Source organism: Cystoisospora suis (assembly GCF_002600585.1).
Source record: "Cystoisospora suis strain Wien I chromosome Unknown contig_4718, whole genome shotgun sequence".
NCBI lineage: Eukaryota > Apicomplexa > Conoidasida > Eucoccidiorida > Sarcocystidae > Cystoisospora > Cystoisospora suis.
In genome coordinates this window covers 418-19,743 of record NW_027157510.1, presented here as the reverse complement: position 1 = coordinate 19,743, position 19,326 = coordinate 418, and the positions used below count along the sequence as shown (strand labels likewise).

Genomic DNA, 19,326 nt, shown 5'->3' with positions numbered 1-19,326 from the left:
ACTTGAAGATTCCCCGTGTTCTCTATCTTGGATGACTTTCATCCGATCTTGGTAGAAAGAGACTCTTCTGTTGATTCGCATTGGAACAGGTCGATCATAGCAAATAGAGACAGCCCGTTAGATATTTTTCTGTAAACGTAGATCATAGGAGATGGAGAGAGCGTGTTGGATAGGTGACTCTGTCAACTCTCTCGCTCTACCGTAGGTCCAGCTCTGGTCAAAGCACATATGTGGTTGAGTCTATGGCTATATACCAACAAGATAGGACAGATACATCATCGAGAGCTTCTTTGATGGCCTACGGTCTCCTCCAGAAGGCAGATAGATGCACTTCGATACCCGTTGAAGACTGACGAGCTGTGATGGAAGGGCGCATAGAATACGCCTTAAGCCCTGATTGGTATTGCATGCCTATACTAGCCCCCGTACTAGTGAAACGAAAAAAGATGAAAGAGAGAACGTTCTTGCGGGATAGACAGATAGAGAGGGAGGAAAAGGTCCTCTCTCTGATGGATCAATATTACTACGGTTATCGTTCATCCACACATCAGATCAGATCTCCTTCAGACGGTCTTTCTCCAGCCGCATTGACGATTGACAGGTTAGGTACAGAAGAAGCTTGATGAGAGGTTCCACCTCACACATGTGGGTGTTCGACCGTAGGGATTCCTCCAGTATTTTCCTTCTATCTTACCATGCCATAGAGAATCGCTGTCTAGACATTAGTAGTAGGTATATGTGAAGTTAAGTCAGAGAGGAGACAGCCGAGCTGAAATGTTGCTTTCTCTCTCGAAAAAGCAGAACATTCACGGTTAGAAACACCCCAAGGTCTCGGAACTTGTTTAAAATGGTAGATCTATCTATATATCGATCTAAAATTTATTTCTGTCGCGTGTGTAGTATGTTGAGATTCCTTAAGCACTGAGCCTAATCTACTAACTAGACGAATCGCGTGTCTTCTCATACTTCTTTCAGATCAAACATTCTATACAGTGTACAAAGGCGTATGGCTGGAAGGGCGGCTTTAGAGTCATAGATACATGGGTGGCATTCACGGTAGCCTCCCTCCGACAAAGCTATATATATATATATAGTAGCATTGATACGGTGCGTTACAAAGTCAGTAGACAGAGAGAGAGACAAGAGTAGAAGAACGTTCAAGTGTATGTACACTCTAACAGTCGTATCACCTACATTGATAGTGCACATACAGCTGAAGGCAACAAGTCATTCGAATCAGCGCTTTTCTCTCTCATCTTCACTCGAATCAAAGACATAGCACAACTCGGGAGGAACACGATAACCCCCCGATCTTCTTCCTGCGTGTTTCAAGGCGTAGTGAGCTTGCCAGGCAGTGAAAAATCGATGATAGACATCTTTCTTTTCTCTCTTCGGATCTTCTTTGACTTTACTATGAGAAAGAAGATGACCCAATCTTCTTCTTTTCCTGTCGTCCTCTTTGCGTTGTTCTTTTTCTTTTCTTTCTCTACAACATGGAGGTGATGGTGTATCATCTTCTTTACTCAGCTCAACGGAGGAATCGCTTTTTCGCGATCTTTCTTCATTCATAGAAATCTTCTTTCTCCCACCTGAGTTGTGGTGAGCTTCATCTATCTTCCTGCTCGCTCGTTCTTGGCTACTCGCCATGCAGTTCTGGGCGTCACTTCTTCCTATGTCTTTGCTCATCATCATCTAAACAGAAGAGAAGCGCAGGTAGACGAAAACCAAGAAAGAAGAGAGACAGAAAAGTCTTCAATGAGCCGTTCTCGAAATCTTCAGAAAGGTTGCTTCATGTCTCCGACACAAGCCGTCACACATATGATCGCTGGATTCGTTCTACCTCTCCTTCCTAGTTCACACAAGCCATCCACCCCCGCCGTCTTCGACGTCAGTGCATAGTCATCATATCTATCTATCTATCTTTAATCTATCCATCTATCTTTGATCTATCTATCTATCTACGCATGTATGTCTTTGTTGAGTCGCTTCTCTATTTCTCAAAGCGCTAGCTCCGAAGCTTTGTCATTCCATAGAGAATCTGGAGAAGATGAACTTCCCTCCCTCAGTCCACTGCTCTTACGCACCATTTTTACCCAACGTCCGTCACGATCCCTTCTCAAAGGAAGCCAAACCCTACACCGCTACACCTGCATTATCTCTTCTCTTCGTCGAACAACCTGGCCATCTAGCTAGCCAACCCTGCATGCAATCACATTCGTCACCCTTCCCCACCCTTGGGAGAAACAAAAAGAACTCATATCTATCGTAGCTAGCTCCATTTCGAGTAGCTAGCTTTCTTCTATCCTGCCCCACAAGCCTCACATACCATAGCTCGTTGATGAGCGGCTAGGAGAGGTTCTGTACGACACTTCCAGTAGTCATCGACGTAAGGAAAATCGAAGGAAGAATTAAAGACAGGAGGATGCACCCAGTAGTTTAGAGCCATGTGGAATGAAGAAGCGTTTCTCTCATCCTCTCTCTTCACTTGTGATGAAGGCGAAGAAGGAGAGGAAGAGGTAGACGTCGACGGGGTCTTAGGAGAGGGAGGCGAGGAAGAGAAAGAGACAACTTCATGGAACCATCCGGCTGGTAGATATACTGCATAGAAGAGATGTTTGGAGACACGTGAAGATGGAAGAAACATAAGGAAAGAGAGGGGGAGGGAAAACAAGCAAGGGCAAATAAAGAGGATGAACGATCTTCTCTCAGTCAAATACAACCTTGTTCAGAAAGAGGAAAGAACAATGGCGTTTTGTGAAAACTTCACTATATACGGTCAAAGGCATGTAGAGGCACCCTCTGACTAACTATCCTGTATAAACACTCGGGCTTCTTTGTGTCTGGGTGAGTTGTTTTGAAAGTACCGATGGACATCTGAATATGTGTGTATTTTGTATGTATGTATGTATGTACGTATGTATGTATATTTATGTTTGCATGTATGGACTTCCTAGGGGCCTGTCTGCATATACATACGGTCAACAGGTGAGAGTGATTTGAATGAAGAGCGAAGGTAGAAATGAACTCTTGCACACTTATGTCAACGATATCATATCAGAGAGTTGTCATTTCTCCTTCTTAAAGTCAGACGATCCATCTATCATATACACTTCAGCCCAGATAAGGTATAGCAGATAAGGTATAGAGAAGGAGAGAGAGAACATGCGGCACTCTATGGAGACAGAAGAGAATAGCCCTGACTACAGGGTGTCTTTCTAAGAGAGAAAATAATGAACGAATGGATCTATAGAGCCCTTTAAGAATCTTCTTCTTTTTCTATTCTGTCGAGAGAACACAGACAAGGAGGTGCTGCATCATATGATCTCTACGAAATCCCCCAGTCATCAACACTGAAGAACTTGAGAGGCAGTGAGAGAAGAAGTATCGACGAACTACAAGATCACTCTGTTTCTCCTCTGTGTGTTTCACTACGGAGATGAAGGTCCTCCCTCTCTAGAGCAGAAACAATTCTCGCTTCTCTCTCTTTTTCTCTTTCATAGATCTTCTTCTCTCTTTATGATTGATTGGCTGTACGTACACATCTCTCCGGCATTTAGTTCGACATCCCAGGAGTAAGAGAAGATATTCTCTGGGGTGATGAGCTCCTGATCGCCTTCCTTCTCCTGCATGCCAAGCAGACGGCGGGTCTTTCCATGATTCTTCAGAGACCTTGAGTCCGTATTCTCCAGACAGAAATGATCAGGAATCTCTCCTTGTTTGAATAGGCGCCCCTAAAAAGAAGGAGAAGAAAAAATGAAAGAAAAGCACGAGCAAGGAAGCAAATGAAGAAGTGAAGTGAAAGGAGAAGAGTCTCGACGTAATGCACGCGTAAGATAAAGTACAAGCAACGCCTCATACATGTCTATCCACGTATATAGCCAGAGAGAGAGAGACATGTACAGGTATGATGAGATATCGGGGGTGTCCTTGAAACCTACATGCACTGAGCGACAGTGCCAGCTAATATACAGCCGAGGATACACACATGCCTCATAATATACATAGACACATACACAGATATTGCGAGAGAGACAAGAATCCTTCACCCCATGGATAAAGCCTATACGACTTGGCTGACTTACCATAGCTGCTCCTTCGTCTCCTTGTCCATCGAGTTCATCTTGTTCTTCGTCTTCTCCTCCTTCAGTAAACTCAGAGTCACTATCCCCTTCGTCGACGTCCTCTCCATCTGCCGCTGCCTCTTGAAGAGCGAGCTCTAGCATATCATCCAGTCTGAAGAGAGACAAAAGACTTTCAGAGAGAGAAATGATGACGAGGAGGGAGTCTCTCTAACTTATACGGACGGCTCCTCATGTCTCTCATAGGGCCTATGGCGGAAAGAAAGGAAAAAGGAACGGTGGCCCCACACCCACACACCTAACAAGACAGACAGAAGTCTAGCCAGTCACCACTCTACAGTTGAGGGGTATAGGTGTACATACACCTAGAGGAGAAGTGGCAAACCCTACAGGTGTCTGTCCGATGTAAGAATACTAAAGACGTTCCTGTGAATCTCTGAATGAAAAATAAAGCCGTGGAAGAAAGAGAGAACAAGTGAGCTCAGATAGAGAAGCGAAGGATTTACAAGGGTATTCCATACTATATAGATATACACATGTATATGCATATATACTTTTACCCTGTGATGACGTGAGGAAATGAAGCTTTTACATTCAACACTGTCCTAGTAGAGACCTTTTTTGAGATTCTATGAGAAGAGTGAGGGTTATCAATTCTTCTTAAGCTCCCTCTGTCCTTTCAAGAACTCGATCAACTCCATAGAGAAAGAAGAGGGAGGGTGTATCCTTCTACAGTTACATGTCTACTTGCTAAGAGGGGAAAGGAATACGTACTGAGATTCTGCTTCAATTAGCTGAGACTGGAGATTTTCTTCTTCATTCTCATTGTTTGTCTCTCCCCCCCTGTCTTCTTGTTCTTCCTGTACATCTCCTGAGTGCTTCTTCTTTCTCTTCTCTTTCACAGCTGCGAGACGTTCCTCGAGATGAGCTATCTTTTCTTCTAAAACGGTCTGCTGCCATCGCCTGACATTATGGAGATGAGCGCCGTCTTCTCGGATATGTTCGGAGTAACAGATCAAACCATTCGGGTGTACAGACACTATGCGCCCTTTAGTCGGTAGAAGCCCTGCCACTCGCGGACTAAACAATCGAAAGATCTTACGACCTACGAGAGAAACCATAAAACACAGATGAAATTTTCAGAGAGAGAAATCACTCAGAACTAACTTATCTCGCTTTCTATGGTATAGGCCTCGAGAGAATGAAAGTAGATGCACATCACCCCTACAGGTAGAAAGGCAAGATGAAGAGTTAGCTCTACAGCTAGAGACTTAGACAAAGGACGGAGTTACATGCGAGACAGCGTATCCCCTCAGACAGAAGCCGGAGATGCAATGCGTAAGTCGACTTGTGGTCATGTATGTGTCTGTACATACACCGTACAGCAAAGCTCCATGAAGACTGAATCCCTCGAACACACCCTTAAGTAAGTAAGGAAAGAACGAAAGTAGCGGAGAACTGAGAGCTTGCGCTCTCTCTCCATTCGATGTCTATATGAAGCAGCCTTACATACAGACTCTACAAGGGAGAAAAGAGATAGAATACAAGAAGAAGAAGAGCAAGAGATGTTCATAGGCGTAGTAAGAGGGCTCCTAGCAGTTGCTGAATCAGGAGCGTGTGGGAGGATGCTTGAGACAGACCTTGAAGAAGAATGTAAAGATTATCATGGAAGTCATGATGCAGGCCTGTTGTACTACCTTCCTCACTACCACTATGACCCATCCAGACATTGTATTGATAGGGCTGTAGATTCCTACACATAGTCATACATGCAAAGAAGAAGCAGACAAACAGCCATACATACATACCTAGATATTCAGACATACAAGAAAGAAGGTCCTTACACACGTCGGCTCCCCTCCACCTTTGCCTCATATAAGGGCTCTCTAACAGGTGGCTTTTTCTTTCACGGCGTCTCGCTTCTTCCTGTATGTATGTATGAACGTATATATATACTTGCATGTATGAACGCGTGTACGGGTGTTCCTTGTATGGATGGCCCTGTCTTGCAGAGCGCTTGGAGAGATAGATAAGAATCTTGGAAGAGAAACTTCTGACTCCGCTGGTCTATGGAACACTTTTCTTAGGATTCTATTCTATGTGCGAGAATGTATGCGTACTTGCCTTCGGTTCATCTAGGGAGGGAGCACTGCAGATACACAGCAACTACTACTATGGCATCTTCTTCTATTCGTCATCATCATCAGTTGAAGTTAGTCTAGTGGATACACAGGTTCTTAACCCGGACAAGACGAACATTGTCTACACAATCGCGGTGTACGTACACCCCAAAAGACCCAACCGCCTACATCTGGCCTGTTCTCAGAGATACCTCAAAATAAACTTGAATCTCCTCCGGATGAAGAGAAAATTCACTCTGACTCGCTCCCTCGTAACATCTTCCCTCCTTCATCTGCTTATTGAATAGCAGAATACTATCAGGATCTCTCGTCTTCTGATGACGTAGTACTCAAGCTAAGGACAGCAGCGACTTTAATACACACATGAGAAGGAGAAACCCTCTCCGCATTCTTCTCTCTGTCTCTCTCTTATCCCTTGGCTGTGTGCAGAAGCACCATGCTTACTCTGACTCACAGACGAACTCTCCTTCGATGCTACCAGCTAGTTAGCTAGCTAGCTAAGTAGCCATGAGGATGTCCTTCTATGTAACTATCACGCGTATCCCTCTCCTGTATCATCATCTATATAGACATCTCTTCTATGTGTGCGTGTGCAACAGAAGAGACAGGTCTACCATAACTCGATAGGGCTTATAATTAAGAGTCTTCGAAGTGTACCAAGCATGGGATGGTAAGAGGTACCGTCTATACACAGACAATCTTTCCGGATCGAACTAATGCTGTTCCTCCCTTAGGCACGTCTTGTCTTGAGCCGGAAGACATACCCGAAGATTGCAGGGACGGTAGGAAAGTCATTTGCTAATGCCGTCAATGGAGCACCGCAGAGGCGTTTAGGGCCTGTATCAATTCGAAACAGAGGTAGGCAGGGGGAAGGGGAGACGGGCAAGAGACTTCATACAGTAAAGGCAAGAAGCGCTCAAGACAGTGTATGTGCAGCCTACTGTGTACGTACACATGTGATGAAACCGACCAACATAGAAACAACCCAGGAAAAAGCCAGTGCTTCTCCGACGCTGTCTCTCTTCTGAACATCGAGAAAGAAAATCCGTTTAGCTATCTATCTATATAAAGAAATCTCTAGAAAACGAGAGACCTTCAAAATATGATTGGAGAGGTAGACCCCCCATCGGTATGCATACACATCTATATACATACATGGAGATAGACAAAAAAAAATTCCGTATTAGAGCTGCTAGTTAGGGCATTTCTTAAGAAAGATCTTCATCCCCTCACGGCGGCACATGCCAGCACGTCTCTACCTCCCCTATAACTTCTCTCTCGATGGACCCTAAGCAAGAAACCGTTAATAGCTAGGAATATGAACCAAGCTTGACTAACCCTCGAGCGATACAGTCCCAGGAAGACAATGAAATTATGGAGCTAGTCTTCTCTTTTCTCCTTCTCTCATAGATCTAAGGCCTCACACGGTTCCCATCTTCTTTTTTCCCTCAATACTCCGTACTAAACCATTCCTTACTTGAAGTTCCTTCTGTCACTATCTCCTTACCGCCGCTTCTTGTCAGGTGTTTAATTATACGGCTGATTAGAGTCTATCTGTATAGACGCATTTCTACATACACCTCTCGTAGTTCGACATACATCCGTACACATACACACGTACAGGCGTGGTATAGAGAAGTCGCCTTTCTATCACCGGATTGTCTTCCGCGTCTCTCTTCACTCATCCCTACGGACACCGACACTTTCTTACCTTCTCTCTTCTCTTTCTTCGCATACATACATACATACTTATACATACATATATATATATATATATATACCTCTAAACAGATAGGTAGATAGATAAATCGACACCATAGATAGATAATGACGTATGGGTAGTGACGGTGTGAAATTTCATGTCTCTTTACTCTCTCTTGTCTTACCATCTCTATTATGTTTAAGACGTTGCGTAGTTAGGTAGACAGATGTATCACCTTCATGTATAAGCCGATGAAGAAAAGTAGAGAATCGACATCTTTTGAAAACGCCCTGGCCGTAAACTACGTCTATACCTCCCTTAGGATCTCTCTCCTCTACGTCGACATATAAATGGCCCGCCCGTCGCTTCAGGTCTTTCTCTATATTTAGCCACTTCCTTTGTATTGACGAGACGTCCAACCATGAGGAAGAGGCGCAGATAGGCTCATTTCGAGATGATAAAGAGGCAGAAGAGCTAGGAGTAGTGCTTATTGATGAATACTTCTCCAGAGGTATAGTAGAAGATAGAGACCCTGTGTAACGACGAAACTGGTCTGATCCAGGTAAGATAATAGCAGGTGTACGTGTAGCTATGAAAGATTCATAGAAGCAGCGAGGACAGAGGAACACTTCTTTCTCTCCGTTCGTATGAAGGCCTTGTTCTCGAGAATGAGAAGAAGAGAAAGAAAGAGAAGAAGGAGTATGGGTCGTTAGATGAAGTTTGTCTCTTGTAGATGTCGAGCTCTTACTATGCATGCTATCTACAGAAGGTAGAGGCTGCATGTGCGACTCTCCATTACTATGAGGCTGGTGAGGTGAAGAAGAAGAAGAGGGAGAAGAAGAAAAAGAGCAGCGAGAACAGAGAAGATCAAGAGCTTTCCTCTTTGTGTTCTTCTCTGTGTGCGAAAGACTGCTAGGGGATGGGTCGCTTGAATCTTGTGGGGGAGTAGAACAAGAAGAAGAAACAATGTATACACGAGTCACTGAAGGAAGATGTCGAGGAGAGTAAGAAGGAGAGGAAGAAAGAAGAGGGCAGAACCTGTAGAGAAAAGAACCGCAGACGAACTAAAGCGACTACATGAAAGATTACCGTGAAGAAGAGAAGGTCCTTAGCATTGAAGCTGCTCATATGAAAGAGATCTTGTTGCGGCTTCATCCTTATAGAAAGCGAGGCCTTTATGTAGACTTGACACAACTGACATATCGCAAGGCGACGTATCTAGGCAAGTTCAACGTGCAAGGACATGAAGAGGCTTTCCCTCCTTCTTCTCACCCTAAATAGAGTGAAGAGCTATTTTCTCTATCAAGAGGCATGCCCTATAGAGAAAGAGAGGAAAAAGAGACGTCCAGATTATTCCACAGAGAGAAGCCATCTATAGAAACTCACCCTCGGTACTTCGATCCCATTTTCCATGCTGCTGTGTTCGTGGCTTGGGAAAGAGATTTCATCTTATGAGAGAAAGACTCCGAGGTCTTTCTCTTCTTCTTCGTCTTGTGTATTCTCTCCATCTGGCTTACGGATTTTTATGAGGGAAGGAAGTAAGGATGAACGGCTGTGAGAAGACGCTAGCAAGATCAAAATCTCTAAAGAAGAAGATGCAGTTGTTAAGACAGCCAGATAGGAGGAGAGCCTATGATTTGACTCTCTTTTCTTTTTGCTTTTCTTTTCCTTCGTAGAAAAAGAAAGAAAAGAATGGTTATGGAGACTACGAGGAAAACAACCTATGCTGAGAGTTGTGGCGGAGGCCGAGACTCTCTTGAACGCGACGGGAGAGGGACTGTCTGAGGGTTTTGGTCAGGTGTACATACACTCGAGAACACTCTGCGCCTCGAATGTGTCAGGCAAATGTAGATACTGAAGAGAAAATTTCTTCCTTGCTTCGTTTTCAACGGGGCGAATCAATTGCTCTGCCCTTTGGAGATAAGAATGGATAGATCGGTGGTAGATACGTTTCCGTGACACTTGGAAACTGCAGCCCCTCAGTTTCTAGATAAAACGTATCGTTAGATCCCTGAGGACCTCCCGGTTAAATGGTAGAGAGAAGGAAAGATAGAACTCCTGGGGCTTTCAACTCCTGGGGCTTTCCCAAACAAGAGGGACAGAGAGATCGAGATGTAGAGATCAGTGGGGTGGACGCAAGAGAGTAGGCGAAAAAAAAGATGAAACTGAAGAAATCGAACAAAAACAAGAGGAGCTCAAGAAGAGATAGAGACACATCTCCATAAGAACGAAGAAAGGAGAGAGAGACAGACCCAAGGAGAGAGGAGACACAGCCCCCTGTTGTCCTCCTCCTTCTCCTCCTGGGGTTTCTCATGCGACATGCTTGCTTCTCAACTATCCCATGCATGCAACTGGGACTTTCCCACCTCTATATCTCGGTAGAGATGTCTTTTTTGCTTTTTGGTTCGCTTCCCTGATCTCCTTTTGACACCTCCTGTCCATCTCTCTCCCCGCGAGGATGACACCACCTGCCTTCCTCCAGACCCAGGGACAACCCGACGTGTCCCGGTAAAAGAAAGAAAGAGGAGGAGAGATGGGGGTCTTCTTCTTCCCCGTGTCAGTGTGTAAGAAATTGTTTCTTTCTCATGTTCTGCTACTATAGCAGAAACCCATCGAGGAAGACCATTCATATAGACAAGAGTCGATGGTTCTCCGTTCGAATGTCAGAGAAGAGTTAGGTGGACTCTTTCCTCGTCGAACGACTGACTCATCGACCCTTCTCGATATGAATGGTTTTCTTCCTTTATGGGTTTCTTTTATAGTAGTTGAACATGGAGAAGAAACCGTTTCTTACTCCTGGCACGAGAAAGAAGGGGACCCCAGCTGGGGGGCTCCCTCCTCCTCTTCTTTCTCGCCCCCCCCGGGCGGCGGCGCGGGTGCTCTCCCCTCTCCCTTCATCGAGGGCCGGTCTCTCACAACCCCGCGAGCAGTTGCGTCGGCCTCGGACAAGACCTTCCCGACCGGACTGCAAGACCCTGCGCGGTCCGGCGCATCGCCTCTTCTTGCGGGGTCGGTCTTGCGGGCCGCTCTAGATTTCTATTTAGTGTAGCTAGCTCATCCCATTGACCTCTTGAAACGTTTGACCGAGCAGCGGCAAGACAGCTACGGGTGTAATGTTGCGGCGTCATCATCTTGCCCGAGATTTCGATTCCTACCTACCCGTTGCTTGTTCTTTGGCTAGCTAGCTCTTGTTTTCCCGGTGACAAATCCCGCGCGCGCGGGCCGCGGACAAGATTCCAAGCCGCGGCGGCGTCAGCCTGAACCGACCGCGGCGTCACCATCGGCTGTAGGACTCACCAGGGGTCTGAGGCGGATGCAACGGCAAGAGAAGCTCACAGATCTTTCTTTGAGCACCTTTCTCTCTTTTTGAGAATCAGTCTGTTCAAAGTGTTTTATCTGTTTGTCTCCGACACGAGACTTGTTGTTTCGACTCTTTTATGTTTCTTTGATCAAGAAAGTAAGTCTGATCTGTGTATGGATACCATGGCGGCAAGCGAAATCCCTTCGCTTCCGGAAGCGACCATGGAGAACCCGCGTCCAGCGGTGTTGAAGAGATTGGAACCCGTTGTAGGCGACATGTACGATGCGCGTGTCCCTCTTGATCCCTCGATCAAAGTGACCACGCTGAAGGACCTTATGGCCCTAGGGAAAGGAGAGGACGATGCGACCACGGCGGCAAGCTCAAGACGTTCTAGCGTCTTCGAAGCGGTCTCGACCTCGATGAAGTTGCAAGGATGGTCCCCTATGGCGGCGGCACCCCAGAATGAAGCGAAGACGACCACGACTGACCAGGAGCAAACCGTTACGCCGGCTTCTCCCATGATACCAGGAGGCCGCGTCATTCCCGTGTGCCAAATCACGCAAAGTAAGTGAGAACGTCTCCAAGACGTAAGAAAGAGACTTCGATGGTGAGAATCCATCCCTCCATCCCGAGTGGATGATCATAACGATCTGTCTTGGTTGGCGGCAGGCACCTCATCTTATACACCTCTCTCTTTGCTCTGCTTCTTGTTCTTTCAGATTACTTCCGAAAGACCGTGAGACCGGATGCGTCGTTACTTGGCGGAGAGAGGCCGAAGAAGAGTACCATTCTCACCTGGCTGTTCGCAAGTCTGTTCTCTCGTCTTCCTGCCGAGACGCTCCCCATTTTTCGCAAACCGGCGGCGACCTCCCTGGCGACTCCTCTCCTCACGCAAGAAGAAGGTCTCCTCTCCGATGTGACCGCTTCAGCGGTGGAGCAAGCCCCCGAATCGAAGAAGAAGGACAGCAACGAGAACCCGCTCTTGGCCTTGGTGTGTATCCTCATCATGGCGGCGCTATGCAACATCGATCATGGAGCTTTGCCAGCGGTCGTCTCCGATATCCAGGAGCAGTTCAAGGACATGAGCTATCTCCACCAGACCCTCCTAGGGTCGCTTGTCTACATGGGAGTTCTAGCAGGAACGTTCTTTGCTACTGTATGTACCCCCTCGAGTGCGGACGATAACATAGGCGTGAAGTGGCTGCTCGTGGCTTCCCTTCTCTCATCAAGTGCTGCGGCATATGGGTTTGCCTGTGCGAAGAGTCTCACCTTCATGGGCCTCACAAGATTCCTCATGGGTTTCTTTCAGGTAAGACATGGTGACAGACACTGTCGCCTAAGATGTCTGGGGAGTAGACATAGTCGTGTGAGCTTGGGCTACTGGTCTTTCTCGTGGTAAGGACCTCTCTTATGAGAACATTGTCATCCAAATGGTGCTCGTCATCCTCGCGCGGTACGGAATCTTCTTAACTCATCGGATTCTTTGTGTTGCGTGCCGTCTTCGTCTTTTTCTCTTCAGGCTATACCGGTCTTCTATCTCCCTATATGGGTAGAGGCCTTGGCGCCTGAAGGGCGAAAGACCCGATGGATCATCTACTCGCAACTCGGCGGCATTGCAGGTAAATCATAGCTGAAGACTTGCTCTTCATAGAAATTCTTCTTCACTTCACTTCAGTTGCCAGCGGGCAAGCCCCCCTCCTTAGGGGGAGAAGTCCTCTTCCCACCCGACTAGAGACACGGCGAGGAAAAGATAACTTTTTCTCGCTCCTTGTGTGTCATGTGCTTTCCTGATTCCTCTTCGTTCCATCCTTCTCATCCTTGTTGGTCTCTGTGTGTGGCGGTGGATGGATGTGATCTTCCTTTCTTCAGGCTCCGTGATAGGTTACTTTCTAGGAGGCGTGTTTTCCCCGCGTTATCACGATGGTGCCAGGCTCTTCGTCTTGGGATCGGAGATTTCGTGGAGAACACCATTTCTCGTTCAATCGCTTCTCTTACTTCCCTTGGTCGCGTTCCTTATATGGTTGGTCCCCTCTAAGCTCATCGAGATTCATTCCTTATCATTTCCCCCTACTCCTTCAGACGACAACGCAGGGACACCAGGGTAAGCTACAACAGAAAGAATTTTAGCTCCCCCTTTGTCGCTCCCTCTTTCTCTTGCTTTCTCTTTCTTCTCATGTCGTATCAGCAGCTTGCTTTTTCTATCTCTCTCTTGCCCTCTCTCCTTCTTATTCTTCTTTGTCACTCTTTCTTCTTCACATGACTCTTCTCCGGTTTGCTTGTATCTGCATCCCTCACTCTTTTCATTCTTTCTGTTTTCTTGTCTATCTTCACACACAGGAACGAATACGAACTCCAGGAAGAAGGATCGGCGACGATGTCTTCTTTCTCCTCTTCAACAAGCGATGATCCACCCCCGACCCTGACGAGATTTGGTCTCCCAGAAGGATTCTTTTCTAGACTCTCCAAACATCTCCGAAGAAGCGCCTCGAACTTTACGCGAAGGCCTTTCTACCTCGTCATGACGTTAGGCATGAGCCTGGTGTACTTCGTGCTAACGGGAATTCAGTACTGGGTTACCGAATACATGGTCCATGTATTGCACTTCGATAGAATGCCCGTTGTTCTTCTCTCATCTTTCTGCTTCTTAACAGCGCCTATTACAGGGTAAGATCCCCTTCAATATTATATCCACCTCATTACGAACAGTGGGAAGAACACCAAGACGTGTATGTGATGAGCTGCTTTCCTTATCGGATGTCTCTAGCTATCTACCTATTTGTAGTCTGACTATGGATCTATCTATCTATGTATTTATGTGTTTGCGTGTGTGTGTGTGTGTGCTTGACTCGCAGAGTCTGGTGTGGAGGTGCGTTATGCGGTGAACGTGAAGGAGACAGGCCCTATTCCACAGTTGTGCGCTCAGCGACTCTCCTCGCAGGTAAGAGGCCAAGATGAAGAAGAAGAAAGCTTCTTTTTTTCTTCGTTGTTGCGTTAGTAAGTTGGTTCATCTTTATCTTCTCATCCATCCCTTCTGTCTCGGTTCTTTCGGTTGTCTTTCTTTGACAGGCCTCGCATCGATGCTCGCCGTGGCGTCTGCGTATGTCTCAAACGTCGTTCTCTTTAGCGTGTTACTCTGGGGAACGCTCTTCTATGGAGGAAGCCTTATTCCCCTTGGTACGCAGCTCCTTCTACCATATACACCTCGTCAGGAAGACCTCATATTGCCAGTAACCATCCCAACTCCAACAAGGATCTCTCTCTTTTCGTAAGTGCAATTCTCTCTTTGGAAATACACACAGAGAAGGAGCTCTGATAGGAGGGGAGGCCGGGAGAAATCCCCCTACTCGCGAGTTCCGCCTCTCAGAGCAAGGGAAGGAACTCCTCTTCAGATCACCCCGGCAATGATAAGATGGTATCTTTCTTTCTTTCTCTTTCTTTCTTTCTTTCTTACAGGTATAATGTCTTAGGGTGGTTCGCGGCTCCTGTTGTCATCGGAGGCCTCATGGACACCATTAATACGTGGCAAGATGCAGGGCACCTCATCGGTGCAGGGCACAGAAAGGATCTAGCTCTCTCGTAAGTTTCTTCATTATCATCTTCTTAATGAATGAATGAGACAGGAGGAGGAGGAGGAGGGAGTCACGAGTTTGTTCTTTCCTTGTTCCATCCTAGTGACGTTGGCTCTTCTTCTTTTCTTTCTTTCTCAGGGCCGGATTCACCTTGATCGTATGCCTCAGCATTGTCATCTTCGGCTTCTTTGGCGCTGCCAACTTCATGGTAAGGAATCGGTTGATATCTCTGTGTCTTTCTTTCTCTTTCTTTTTTCTTGATCTTTCATCTGACTCCTCGCTCTCAACTTCCTGTCTCTTTTGTGTGGTGTCCCTCTCTCTCTCTCAACAGACGCGGGTGCCTTCGCCTGAAGAACTGACAAAGCACCAACAGGAAGACTTTGACCAGGAGGTGGCCCGGGAAGTCAAGAAGATTCCCCTCTCTATCTTTCTGGCCTACCAACTGAGCCACCCCATCCCCAACTAACAAGACCACAGGCCAAAGAAGAAAGAGAAAGAGACGTTAAAAAGAAGAAGAGAGACATGTCTTCAAGTAGAGAGAAAGATAACTACTACTAGGCCAGGATTTCGGAAGGCCTCTTTCTCCCTCGACATTCGTTAGTAGAATCAGACCCCCTGGGGTTGTCTCAAAATATTCCATAGGAATCTTCTTCTTTCTTTTCTTGTTTTCTTATCATTGTGGCGGCTTGTCTGGTCGTCTCTTTCTTTCTTTCTGTCTTTCGGACTGAATGGTGGAGGGGTTATATGTGTCTTTTTTCATAATGTGTTTTTCTTGTGACGGGGCTTTCGTTCCTCGTCCTCTTTCTTGCTTGCATGCTTCTTCTTAAGAACCGAAACAGACGTTTCATAAGTCAACTCGTTTGTCAAGATGATCTCTCTTTCTACTCTTAAGGGGGATATGATGGCGTGTCAGTCCAGAAACTTGGAGACTTTCTAGCGACGGTCTTAACAACATGCAGGGGATAATATGTACCACTCATCCTCTACCATTAGCCTGGGGGGTGTTTCGCAAGACACCATTGCGAGGCATAGCTAAAGAGGAGGCGTAGAAGAGAGTAAGTTGTCATAGCTGCTCGCCTCACACATTCAGTTGGCTTGGTACTTCTAGGGCAAAAACGACAATGATGCCGCCTACACTACAGTGAGCGGTAGCTACCCACTTTCTTTCCTTTCTTTTCGTGTCTTCTCTCTATTTCTCCCGTTCTCTTCTAGAGAGAAAAAAGAGTTCACTGAAGGCATAGAAAGTCGACAAGAAAAGCGAACTTTCCAAGAAGGGATGGACAGCATCGACAGTGAGGAACACACAAGTCCCCTCTGTCTTGCTAGAGACAATCTCTCCGGTGGTTACCTCCCGCCCTCCTCCTCTCTCGTCAACAATACAGAACAGTCTTCTCTCTTCCTACTCATCTAGAAAGGATAGATATTTAGATACATACATAGGTAGATAGATAGATACATAGCCTAGTCTCTCTCGTTGTCTTATCCTCCAAGTGTCTTTCTTCTTCACACATCAGATCTTCTCTCTTACAATCTCGCCTTACTACCTCAGACTTCACAACTGTATACACATCAGAAGAGCAGGTCTAGAGAAAGACGATGAAGGAATAGGAGATGATCAATAAATCATTTGTTGCATGTAGAAGACACCTCCTCCCTACCAGGGTAGATGAGAAAAGAGAGTCGTCTTATCTTCAGTCTCTTCTACTTCTCATGCATTGGTCGTCCATACCCTCTTCCCTCGGTATCATCCATCAATATTCATACATACATACATAGACTGAAGATGAGAGACATACATAAACTACGTTCTCACGCTGTTCAAACACAGCATGTACACACATCCCCCCCCTTGTGTATCAAAGAGAAGTCAGAAGATCACCTCCATGTATACATTTCAACATCTCCCCTTACATGCAAAAAAGAAGAAAGAGAAAGAGATCTACTGATACATGAAGACAGTCTATCTCTAGTAGACGCATCCCTCATTGGACTAGGTTCTCTTGGGGATGCACTGATCACTCTGTACACCATCCTTGAGCCGAAGAAAGACCACTCGAAATCCTTCCTTGTCTGTCTTCTTCTTCCACGTACATATCGTCTCCATCTATCCTTTCCTTTCTCTCCCTTTCTTTCCCTTCTCTCCAGTAACCGAAATAGATTGTCTCTGTTTGGCTTCTGTCCACTCTTCTTTCATGTCTCTCCGACGCTACCTTCCTCAAGTGAGTTGTTTCGCTTCGTCATGCTCTCTCCTCTTTCTTCTTGTTCTCGCTCTTCTCTCCCCCTCCTCCTGCCCTCTCCTCCTTCCTAGATGAAGAAGCGACTCTCCTCATTCTCACCGACTTCATCGTCACAGGAGAAGGAGAAGATAAACCTCTCCCACCCGTTGAAGAAGAAGAGGAAGACGGAGAAGAAGAAGAGGAAGAAGAAGAAGACGAAGAGGAAGAAGAGGGAGCAGCAAGAGCAGAGGAAGAAGAACTTGCCAGAGGGGAGGGTGCAGTGGGAGTCGCGAAATAATCTGTGAAGACAGAGAAGGGAGAGAAGAAGAATGGCGTCGTCGTAGAAGGTAGCAGTGGGCTTGAATCTTTTGTTCCTTCTCCTTGTCCTTCTTCTCCGCCCTTCTCTTTCGCCTTCCCTCCTCCTGTCGATAAACGCTCAGACGGTCCCTGCTGTTCTGCTCCCTTCGCAACAACTTTAAGAGACGGAGAAGAAGACGAAGAAGAGGATGTCTGCATCTTCCCTTTCTCAATCTCTCCCCCTTGTCCTTCTCCACCTTTCCCTGGACCGGGCGCCGTATTATTCGTTGTCGAGCTAGTTGTAAAGAAGAAGCTTCCTGCGCCTGTGTTTTGGCTGCCTCCCCAGTCAAAGGGCAACCACAGGGAGGAAGAAAAGACTGAAGAAGAAGAAGATGATGCTGCTGTCAGCGTAGGCTTCGCACTCACAGTCGACGGCGTGACGGGTCTTCGAGCTCGTATAGACCACTTCAGTTTCTTCGTGGTCTTATCTGAAGGGAGAAGAGAAAGAGAGAAAGTTATCGAGAAAAGAAGATTGGAAAAAGAGAGGGCAGAGCAACAAGATCAAAGGCAGAAGAGAAAAGGATGGATAATTAAGTTGAGAACGACTCACTAAAGAAGTCTAGACTTTACAGACCAAAGATATACGTGATATAAACACCTATCTGTCTATCTTGAATCTATCTATCTTCTATCTACCTATCTATCTTTTGTCTATCTATCTACCTATCTATCTGCCCTTCCGTATGTGTTCAGACAGTGATGGATTATAGAGGAGATATAGATGAGAGAGAGAGGTGATCCCCCTCTCTATACCTGTCTATCATGTATCTACCAGTGCATGCAAATACATAGAGATACACAGAAGGAGAGGATCGATCACTGGGAGTAGTCTGCGGCGGGTGTTACGTCATCTCTAAAGACAGGAGACGTGAAAGAGAAGCTGAGAAAGAACCTCTTCTTTTAAGAGAAACACAAAGCCTCCCCGCTACGAACTTGAAAAGCTTCACTAAGAGAAAGAAAGAAAGAGAGAAAGAGTGAGAAAGAAAGAAAGAAAGAAAGCGAGTCGGAACCACGATAGAAAGATAGATAGATATGTATACCTCTAAGGACACGGAATTCGGCATGATCTCCGAATCGTTCATAGGCTCGTTCGAGGGCTTTAAGCATTTTATTTTTGACAGGAAATCTTGCCATTCTCTCAAACAATCTATCACCGTTTATTTTTCCTTCGTCTGCGTTCATATGATACTCGTGATGGTAGACTGAAGATGCAGAAGAACAAGCATACGAATCTTTCTTCTCTTGTTCCTCTTCTTCTTTTTCTTCTCTTCTTCCACTTCCTGCGCCTTCAAGACCCTCTCTCAACTTCTCTTTCTTCTCCTCCTCTTGTCTTCTTCCGTTCTCTTCTCTACGAACGGCCTTAGCTAAGAAAGACGGGGACGAAGATGTCTCTTCTTCTTCCTTCTTGCTCTTTACATGATTCAAGGAAGAAGACGAAGAAGAAGAAGATGAGAGGGGATTCTTATCTTCATCGTTCTCCCTCTCCTTGTTCTTCCTTTCTCCTTCTTTACTCTCCTCTTCTTCTTTCGACAGCCTCTGTTGTTGTTCTTCTTCTTCACTCTCGGCAGGAGCAACAGACGCGAGAAGGAGAGGGAGACCCGCGATGGTGAGAGAAGACTCGAGACCATCCGTCGAGGCTACAGAAAAGGAAGAATGATTTAGGGACGTGCTAGGATCTTTCTTCAAACCTTCTTTAGCTTCTTCGGAGGGAGGGAAAGAAGAAGAAGCGAGAGGCGATTCGAGACTAGATGGTGGAGAAAGAGAAGAAGATTCATCCCCTAAAGAAGAGACAGCTTGATCACTGCTTCGCGTCTCATTCTGAAGTCGAGGAGGGGATGCAGAAGAACGTTGAGGAGCCCCATTCTTTTCTTTTGAAATAGCTGTGTTATGTCCAGGCTGAAGAAAAGATGAAGAAGAAGTAGAAGAAGAAGAACAAGAGGAAGAAGAAGAAGAAGGAAGTT

At 46.1% G+C, this 19,326-nt stretch overlaps 3 protein-coding genes across 3 annotated transcripts; 1 reads left to right on the top strand and 2 right to left on the bottom strand.

Moving 5' to 3' along the window:
- Window positions 1-1,187: 1,187 nt before the first annotated feature.
- Window positions 1,188-10,692, bottom strand: CSUI_008420 (ion channel protein). Its single transcript, XM_068068553.1, has 9 exons — window positions 9,309-10,692; window positions 8,107-8,960; window positions 6,985-7,057; window positions 5,720-5,832; window positions 4,854-5,184; window positions 4,083-4,233; window positions 3,539-3,731; window positions 2,327-2,598; window positions 1,188-1,692 (listed from the first exon to the last, which is right to left on the bottom strand). The coding sequence occupies exons 1-9, from the start codon at window positions 9,428-9,430 to the stop codon at window positions 1,237-1,239; spliced, it is 2,565 nt and encodes an 854-aa protein (XP_067919470.1). The 5' UTR covers window positions 9,431-10,692; the 3' UTR covers window positions 1,188-1,236.
- CSUI_008419 (major facilitator family protein) lies at window positions 10,069-15,654 on the top strand. Its single transcript, XM_068068552.1, has 10 exons — window positions 10,069-11,787; window positions 11,943-12,532; window positions 12,743-12,842; window positions 13,093-13,324; window positions 13,561-13,887; window positions 14,076-14,161; window positions 14,290-14,488; window positions 14,677-14,799; window positions 14,931-15,000; window positions 15,124-15,654. Exons 1-10 carry the CDS (start codon window positions 11,397-11,399, stop codon window positions 15,256-15,258), a joined length of 2,253 nt encoding a protein of 750 aa, XP_067919469.1. The 5' UTR covers window positions 10,069-11,396; the 3' UTR covers window positions 15,259-15,654.
- Window positions 15,655-16,520: 866 nt separating this feature from the next.
- On the bottom strand, window positions 16,521-19,326 carry CSUI_008418 (tbc domain-containing protein; the record flags this gene model as incomplete). Its single annotated transcript, XM_068068551.1, has 2 exons — window positions 16,521-17,793; window positions 18,406-19,326. Coding segments are annotated over 2 exons (1,683 nt in total), but the record flags the coding sequence as incomplete, so codon positions are not given.